Here is a 9,641-nt window from a genome sequence, read left to right as displayed (position 1 = left end):
ACAATGGGATCAACCTTTTCATGGAGATCGAATCATGGCCCAAGTGCTCGAGATTTGTCCCTCCTTAAGGAGCTCAGAAGAGATCAGTGTGGCGGTGGTGGCGGCCAAGAGTTGTTGTTTTTTTCTGCTCTGGCACAGATGACTTTTTCACAAGATGTTTCAGACCTGGGACCAAGAGAACTTTTAAAGTCATAATTCATAAGATTTGAGAGACCTTGTTTCTAACGGCCTATCTGGTGGTAAAATGTAATTGCAGGCAAAACTTGGTCATTTAATTCCAGTTTATTTTTTCTTTGGTTAGTTAAATCCAGACCAATCCAGACACTTGAACATGCCTAATAAGTTAGCTATATCAACTTAATTCGATCAGAATTTGATTAATTCAATGTTAATGTTAACTTGAATATTGAAAACTTGATTTTTTTTTTAAATCTGAATTTGTAACCCTAAAGACACTGCTGGATATTTCAAAGACCATACCACAACCACATAAATGCCTAAATGCTAATATTTGCTTTCGTAGGCATGCAGAGAGGACATTTGCCATATTTGTGATTTGAAGTGTGTGTTTTTGTTTATTTACATTTGTTTGCATAAATTCAGGAAGTGACAACACACATTCTGTTTAAGAAACTTGGTGAGAAAAAGGGGTGGGGTATACATAAGATTTTTTCTTCTTCCCGCTTTTTTTCAGGCACAAATTGCATTCAAATGTTGACGTTTTTTTGTGCAAATGCTATTGTAGTGAATGCTGCCTGAAATAAATTATTATGAAATAAAAAGAAGTAATAGCACTTAAAAAAAGCATGCCTTGGATGATGGTGAGGGTGCCATAAGAGCCAAAACTGTCTTTGGTTTGGTCGATCCCAGTCCTTCCATTGTACTCTGCACACAAATGAAGTCATATGGTTGTTAAATCCCATTTAAGCGGCAGTGTTCAGTGAAGATGACACCAGAGGGGTCGGGGTCCACTTGACCTGTTGCACTGATGACATTAATTCCCTAATAAGGATATCTCTGTCAGAACACAGATAATCAATGAATGCTGGTGTATTCACTGGCATGGCTGTTGAGGTATTAGTTGCAATTACTTTGCATATTCTCAGTGTTAGTGCTTATAATGTCTTGTGAAAAGACACTGGTTCACTTTCTTATTTTCTTCTTAGCCCTGTGTAAAACATTTACAGATATTAAAAGAGAACATTCCCTCTGTGCTTGTACCATCCAATTTCACACTTTGTTGTATTCCAACAGAAAACCCTTAAAGTGTCTTGGCACAGGGGAGGGGAACACATGACAGAACAGCTAGAGCTAGAGAGAGAGAGAGCGACTGAAGGGATTATCGTGCGTCAGTTCAAGAGAATGCCTCTCATCCCATTTCCGGCCATCCTCAGAGGAAGCTCAATGTTTCTCCAGAGGGAAATACGATTAGTTGCTATTAGTGGTAGCTGTTACTGTTTCAAACCAAGATGACGGCCTGTTCTACTGTCCTGTACTGAACTTTTGCTTTAACTTCTCATTAGGCTTCAAGAATTCAAGCTGCCTGTCTGGATTAAAGGATTTGGCTTTTGGTGTCGTTGAGAAGAGTCAAATGGAACTGAGCAGGGACTTTTCCACAATTTGTACCTGATGGAAACTCTTGGGCGTTTCAAACTCAATTTATTTGGAAATGCAATCTTGACAGTCTCATTAAAGACGCAAGAGTAATTTTTATTGACTATCTTTGGACGCTTCTTTCATCCAGAGTGATTTCTTCAGATCATGCGATGACGTTGTCTTGTGGAGTTCTGGGGAATCCTAAACTCTATGGCATCCTGAGAAGATTTATCCGACAACGACGGAGGATTGGGAACATGTGTGATGATCTCATGCCTCCCTTGTGACCCTTATCTCTTGGGAAACTCGAGATGAAAACAGAGCACAATAGCCTGGTAGGATTCAGCCTTCTGTCCAGTAGGATGAGACGTTTTGTAGCATGCCAGTGGACATAAACTCTAGGTCCTCCTAGAGTTGTCCTGGCACCCCACAAGAATATAAAAAAGTGGGGGCAGGGGAGGTTTAAATGGTGTTAATAACAGAGGAACAAGGTGAAGGTTCAAAGGTTAAGGAGAATGGAGTGTCTGCAGGCATGGGACTGGGTGGGATCCCGTCAGTGGCGGATAAAATGTATATCGATAAACCTGCCATGTCTATCACCGATGTTGACGAAGATGGGGATGCCTGTGAGGCGTCAGCGGAGGACGATACAGAGGAGAGGGAAGTTGATTACACACGAAACTATTGGGAGGATGAGGACGAGGTCTATCAGGAATTTGAGGAGTTGGACTTGCAGGATGACTCGGACACGCAGAGCATTGCCTCGGACGATTCTTTCTATCCCTATGACAATTCACTTGTGTCCCACATGTACCGCTCCCCGAGCCCTGAAAGCCCAGAGCCCATTTCCTTCTTTAAGGCTTGCTGCAACAACAACTCCATCATCGTCAAAATTATGATCAGACAAGGAGTGACTGAAGAGGAAGTGAAAGAGACGGACCGGAACAGAAGAGTAGGTGCTTGGGTTAATCAAATGTTTTACTGAGGTGAAAATGTCTGATATTCCATGAGTATTAGTCTTACTTGTGTTTGTAAGTTTTTAGCTCTAGAAATCCTGTTTTGAGTATTGTACTACCTTACAGGCAGCCATTGGTTTCCATCATCGGGGTCTGAAAACGTCCGTCTCCCAACGCTCCAAAGCTCCTGTGCTAGCGGTGTAATCACCAACACTCCCCCTGTGCTCCTGTGCTCCTGGCATCCAGTCCTGGCAGCACAGCCAACTTAGCCAACTAGCTGATGTCAGCTACTGTTAGCAGCAATTAGCTGACATCTTGGAATGCTGTATCCAGCTCTCATAATACCAATATATCATTATGATGAGCTGCTATTTTAGCCAGCCAATGAAATGTATGTAAAAAGGGTCATTCTTTTGTAAAAGTGCTTGTCAGATGTTACATAACGTTAGAGCAAACGATCTGATCCAGTTACAGGTTGGGATTGACAGAGGCATCATTTTCCCTATTAGCCTATAAGTGAGTGTCACATCAAAATTATTTTGAAGCTGTTATTTTAAACTAAAATAGTTACGCAATGTTGCTTTAACCCAAAAACAAAGATATGTTGTGGTATGTAACACAAAGGTTCAATGAAGGATAAAACGACATGAGTACCCTGACTGAACTTGGCTGTTCTTCTCACTGGCAGTCACATCAGGTTTTGAGGTTAGGCCAGTTGATCCTGGTCCAGCAAGCCACTGAGGGTCAAATCCTGAAGGAGGGTTCAGAGCAGTTGGTTAAGCCTCTGATGACAGATGGAGAGTGCAAACTCCACAGTGACAGTGTCAAACAGCTTGCCATTAGGGCTCAGCTTCTAAATGGCTCGCTAAGACATTGACCTGAGCACTTGGTAAGAGATCCTGCATGCTTACAGAGCTGGAACAGACACAGAACGTTTTTTCCTGGAGTGCTGTGATGATGTCTGTCAGGACACCTTGGAGTGTGCTGATACAGCATGTGCTGCCATGGAGATAGGCGCGTGTGACATTTGCTATTCGGATATTGAGCTCAACAACAACTTGATCGTCAGCACACTTACTGTTTCTATAAAAACATCCAACTATACAATAATAATACATGATTCCACTACTAAGCCGTTACATCTATGCTCTCTTTGAAGCCTCCAGACTCAAAAACAACAATTTTACCTCCCATAGGACGGGAGTATCTGGTCAACCGCTGCCTTGATTGATTGGTTTGTTCGCGTTATTGTGTAACTTTGGTCACAGAACCTCACACAACCCCTCGTCAAAACTACCAACTATCCCTTTAATGCCAGGTGTAAATGGATCACTGCAATGATTTTCTCCTGTGAGAAAATACGTCAATTATCCCATCAATAAGCTCCCCTCTAGTCTCAGTCAACACCCCATTTTGTTCTTTTTAACAGCTAAAAATATATCACAAACAAAGAGATAAGTGTCTTGTTTTTGTGTTTCAGACTGGTCTGATTGTGGCGTGCTACCATGGCTACATGGATGTTGTCATCGCCCTCTCTCAGTGCCCGCATCTTGACGTCAACTGGCAGGACAACGAAGGCAACACGGCTCTTATTACTGCAGCACAAGCAGGTAAACACACCAAGTGGTAGTATTTCTCAAAAAAGGCCCTTCACAACACATCTGACTTATTGGACCTCCCTGCCAGACTGTAAACTAAATAAACAGGGAGAACTTAATCAAGTACCCCGATTAAGTTCTCCCTGTTTATTTAGTTGAAAGAAATAGTTCTTCATTTTGGGAAATGCACATATTCACTTTCTTGCCAAAAGTTGGACAAGGAGGTCTATACCACTCTCCTGTCGGCACAGTATGAAGCTAACGGCTAATTTAGACACTCAGACACAGACTGAAAATAGGGTAAAAAGCTAGCCTGCAGTATTAAAATCCACCTTGAGCACCTCAGGCTCACTAATAAAGACATTTTTACTGAAGATGATGTTCCAAACTATTTATTGGTTGACCTTGGCCGGCCTAGCTAGATACGGGAATGGCACAGTTGCAAGTTCATGCTTAACAACATATCCTTTTTACCTCATACTTTTGATTTATGGTGGTAGATTTTTTTTTGCAGATAATTGAGTTTCAAAATTAGAACAGACTAAAGCACAGATCATATTAGGAGGTCTGGTGCTTCCAGTTGCAAGAATCACTGCTGTTTGCTGGCATTACGTAGAAAGTACCATGTTGAGTCATTTCATAGCGGTGCAGCCACATGTATCAGCCGCGGCGCCCCGGCGTCTCATCTACTAACGATGATGAATGGCTCTCTGTGTCCTGTGATGAATAGCTGCAGACTACTCTTCATTTTCTGCTTCATTAAAAGAAGTATCGATCCCATTTTATGACAGAGTACTCTGCAACACCTCTGGGATACAGGTGAGCGGTCTAATACAGTACATGAGAAGTAAAACCTTCCCTAAAACCGTCCACTAAAAAGGTAGAAAGTGTCTGGACTCAGAGGAGAACCATCCTCCTCAATACTTCTATTCAGCCACGCTTCTGCTTCTAGCTGTTCCTCCTAAATGAATTCCTGTTGCGTTTTAAAACTCTGCATTGAACTCCCTTCAGACTGTCAGACATAATTCTATTAGATTGTCTCATTCTTCTGGATTTAGACTAGATTTACTCAGTTAGGAACTCAGGTTGTGACCGTTTCAGAAGCTGTGTTGAACGGTAGAAAGCTTCAGTTTGACTTCAAATCTCATCAGCAATAGTGAAGTAACCTGTCAGCTCACAGTTCACTTTCCCAGGGGGTCAAATACTGCCGTTTGCACCAGGCTTTCAACTTCAACTGTCCATTTACACACTACGAGCAAGGGCTCCAGGACTAACCTCACCAACAAGAAGTTTATCTAAGGGGGCTATTGGTATACTTCCTTTAAAACTAAAAATATACTTTTTGTACAAGTAGTCTTCAAGTGAAATTCCGGCGTAAAATCATCCCAGGTTCTTTTTCAGCAAATACACTCATCAACAACTATTAACGGAGATATCCCAAACAGTTGCTTACAGTCGAATGTGGCTAACACTGATAGCTCTGGGCAGCAATATGAACACATAAAAAAGGCTTTTTTAACCACTAATACTGCTCAAAATAACATCAAACCTATGCAGCAGCATGAGAAGAGTCCCTACACATAAAACAAAGCATCAATGGGCTCCTTTCTTTTGGGATTGCATTTGGTCATTGACTTAAATGGACTTTACTATGAGAGAAGCTGGTACCGGGGCCAGTTGATAAGTCTTTCAAAACACTAATTTAATAAACTCTGGGTTCACTGACTATGTTTTTGGTGCTTCGGTTAATGTGTAGGGACTCTTATCATGCTACTGCAGAGGTTTGGTGTTATTTTGCCCAGTGCTAATCAGTGTATTAGCCACATTCAGCCTTTAGCGACTGTTAGCAACTCACTGGGATATCTCCGTTAATAGTTGTTGTTGAGGGTATTTGCTGAAAAAGTCCCTGGGATGATTTTAGACCAGAATTTCACTTTACGTACATACTGTACGTAACTGTACTTTACGCACATATATTTGTACTTCATCTTTTCAAAGAGATGGAAAGTATACCTATAGGTTGATCTGTAGTTTACTCCAAAGTATACTTTTATAAACTAAAAAGCGGACCAATTTGGTCCCAAGCAGTATTAAAATAGTATAATTTTAAGTATTCTACTAGTAGATTGATATTAGTATACTTACTTACTACATAAAGTATACTTAAAGATTTATACTTGAACTTAAGTTACTTAATTAAATTAACTTGTAGTATACTTCTTTTTGGCAACGGTAAGCACGACAAAGTTGGTAAGGAGGAGGTCAGGGTGGTGGACGGATGTTTTTATATTGATGAGCGTTGGAAAAACACAATATGGGGAATATATCAAAAGAAGCTTGACTAGTGCCAAACTGCAGAAAAAAAACAATACATAACACATCTTGACCCTGTCTCTCTCTGGTCTGCAGGTCATGCTTTTATCTCGAACTACCTGCTCAACTACTTCCCGGGGATGGACATCGAGAGGAGGAACTGTCACGGTTTCACAGCTTTGATGAAGGCTGCCATGCAGGGCCGGGCTGAATGTGCCAGAGCTCTCATGCTGGCTGGTAAGACGCATACATTTAAGTAATTATGAAGGTCAATGGGCAGCTGCTCTAGAAAATGGCACACCTTTGTTCTTCTTAGGGTAGGGTAGACATCTATTTTGTTTTGTAGGTCAATGTATAAATGTAGAGCAGATTACAGTACAGCCTTAAAGTCATAATCCGTGAGGCGAGCTGGTTCTTTCAGAGCCCTCCATCTTGTCAGGTTCACGGTCGCTAAGTATGTTGATATATCTTTTGTAAACTTTATTGAAACACATTCACCTCCCTACTTACTGTCCGTCCCTTCTATGTTACCCTAAATCCACACACACACACACACACACACAGACACATAGGGAAACTCAGCAAAGAGGCAACAAGTGCTTTCACTAGTGGTTCATATGATCAGTCACCACTGTTTTATCCAACTATTTAATAGATAGGAACTTAACAGACAATTAACTAGATGAAAATCTTATGGATTATATTTTTAAACCGGGCATACACTGTATGATTTTAGAAATGCTGTTTAATTCAAACCCATACTGCACAAGTAAATCGTCTCGGATGTAAAGCTCAGGATTTGTGTGCTCACACTGTGCAGGATATCTGTGGAGGGGTGTAAAATGATGCCAACGGTTCACAGTAATCATCACCTCTGACACCATCGAACATGATTGCAGTACTGTAAAGATGTAACAGACGGGAAACGCCAGTGTCAGCTTTTAGCAACTTTATTTAAATTCCTGTCCCTCTCACTGGCATTTTGCCACTGCACTCTCAGAACACCTGTTTGCAACTTCGCCACTTGAGAAATTCATCTGAGCATCCTACTGACGGTCAGGAGAGTATGTCAGGCCATGATTGTTCCTGGCTCCCCACTGTACACCGCACAAAATTCGGTCACAGCACAGAAATCGGGTCAGAAATTAGCTCAAATCCTTCAGTGTATGCCCAGCTTTAGTCACAGATTCTCCCTCGCATTGACCACTTCCATAACTACTTATGTCCCCAGGAGCTGATATTCTGGCACGGGATAACGGCCGCTGTATGACACCCAGAGAGTGGGCTCTCTTCACTGGTCGATATGAGACGGCTGATCTGATGCTTCGGCTGATGTCAAAGCCCTGTGCTGAGCAGTTCTGTGACTCCTTCTCCCTGGAGTGGCCCATTTTGGAGGTTAATCAATTCATCACAACTACAGTATTACTATTGAATGAACCACACGATGCTTTAAAGTTTAAATGATAATGTTTGATCTTCTTGTGCAGGAGCTGGTGGCACAGGCCAAGGAGCCAAAGTCATGCTGGAAACGTTTGATCAACTGCCTTTCCTGCTTCCCTTATAAGTTTTACATGAACAACAAGATTAACCCTGTAGATGATGGCGTATTCGACCACATGGTCCGGATCACCACCAGTATCTCCAGTCCAGTCATTGCCACAGCCTGTCGCACGGTGTGTCCGGGCAGCCCACCGTGCATAGGGAAGCGTCGTTATGCCGTGCAGGAGATTGTGAGGAAGCAACGGGTGTCTGAGCTGAGGCGCTTGGGCCCAGATAGACTGAACAACTACAAGAAATTTTTCCAGAACTCGCGGGTCCTCCTTATCCCCAAGGCAAGGGATCGGAGGGCCAGCCTGCAGCCTCAGCTGCTGAGCGATGTGGCCACGGTGGCCATGAGACGAGCGAGCCTCCTGCCTCTTAATATGATGAGGAGAAGCAGCGTGCGGCCGGGCATCGTGGTGCCCAAAGTGAGACTCTGCAAAGCCCCGGCTCCAGGCTTCATACCAGAGAAAATCAAAAGGAACAGGAACCAAAACCAGCTCCAGATCCCCAAGTGGAACTACAAAATGAAAAAAATAGAAAGGAGGCAGGAGGAGGAGATGCGAAAACTGTTACCTCTAATAAGGAGGCGATGAGAGGAAAGGGGAGCACTGCTGTATGTTAATACTTCAGCGTATTTATTTAATCGTTAAGTCATTTCATTGAGACACGGGGTCTCATTCTCAAGGAAGACCTGGTCAAGACACAACATACAATAGAACTGCATTTTCATTTTTGTTTGCTGAGATTGCCGACAGCGTTGGATTTGGTGCCTTGTTTCTACTTGAGTTCACATTGCTTTATGAGGCATAACTTGTGCTGCAGTGTGGGAGATGAAGGACCTCAGGACAAAAGATCCAGTATAGAGATTACAGTTTAGTATTTGTAATCCCTGCTAGGATGCTAACAAAACACATTTTTTCATGTTTGCAGCTTGTATTTCTGGTAAATTCAGTGACCCGTGGCAAAAGAACAAAAGAAGATGAAGTGTAAGGGTTACAGTGTGCTTCAAAAGAAGTCGTCTGAAGCAGAGGTTCCCGGCTCAGAACATTTGCTAACAGGGCGCAAAGACGGAAACAGAAAGAGGAAAGATTTAGTGAGAGAAATAGGGAGAAAACAATAACAGAGGAGAAGCCGAGATAACCAAGGGAAGGAAACGGCATTAGAAGGAGAGGGTCAGAAAATAGCAACAGGAGGGGGGTCACGCTGACTTGAAAATAACAAGTAATGGATACATGATAAAAAATGTTGAACAGAGTGAACGTTGACAGGGAAATTTGCCACAGATGAATACCAAAAGAGGATCAATGGGGTTTGAAAAGACAGATGACAGCCTGTCAGATGGATTTCACGGGATGGGGAGAAGAGCTCCGACACCGAATGAAGATTGGTGGCTGGCTGCTTAAACAGACTGCAACGGAAAAGGATCACAGAGCATGCGGGAGGAAGCCAAGAAGCCATATTACACTGATACATAGTACAGGTATAATGTGAAGGAAGGGGAGAGCCTGTGTGAGCTGAGGAGCCAGCTCACACAGGCTTTGTAAGGACTTTGCGGAGAAGTGGAAAGGCAGAGACAAAAATAAACAGCTTAGTGCGAGACTGTGACTTGTTGACGTCCACAATAATCACATAGTCC

The 9,641-nt window shown here is 42.6% G+C and overlaps 1 protein-coding gene across 1 annotated transcript; it reads left to right on the top strand.

The window, feature by feature from the left end:
* Positions 1–2,062: 2,062 nt before the first annotated feature.
* Positions 2,063–8,598, top strand: ankrd33bb (ankyrin repeat domain 33Bb; the record flags this gene model as incomplete). Its single annotated transcript, XM_083928909.1, has 5 exons — positions 2,063–2,548; positions 4,033–4,162; positions 6,560–6,700; positions 7,695–7,858; positions 7,951–8,598. 5 exons carry the CDS (start codon positions 2,063–2,065, stop codon positions 8,596–8,598), a joined length of 1,569 nt encoding a protein of 522 aa, XP_083785035.1.
* Between the last annotated feature and the right edge of the window lie 1,043 nt (positions 8,599–9,641).

The sequence above is a fragment of the Echiichthys vipera genome, assembly GCF_963691815.1.
Source record: "Echiichthys vipera genome assembly, chromosome: 15".
Lineage (NCBI taxonomy): Eukaryota > Metazoa > Chordata > Actinopteri > Perciformes > Trachinidae > Echiichthys > Echiichthys vipera.
Note: the sequence above shows the minus strand (reverse complement) of the source record. Positions and strands in the feature narration are given on the sequence as shown.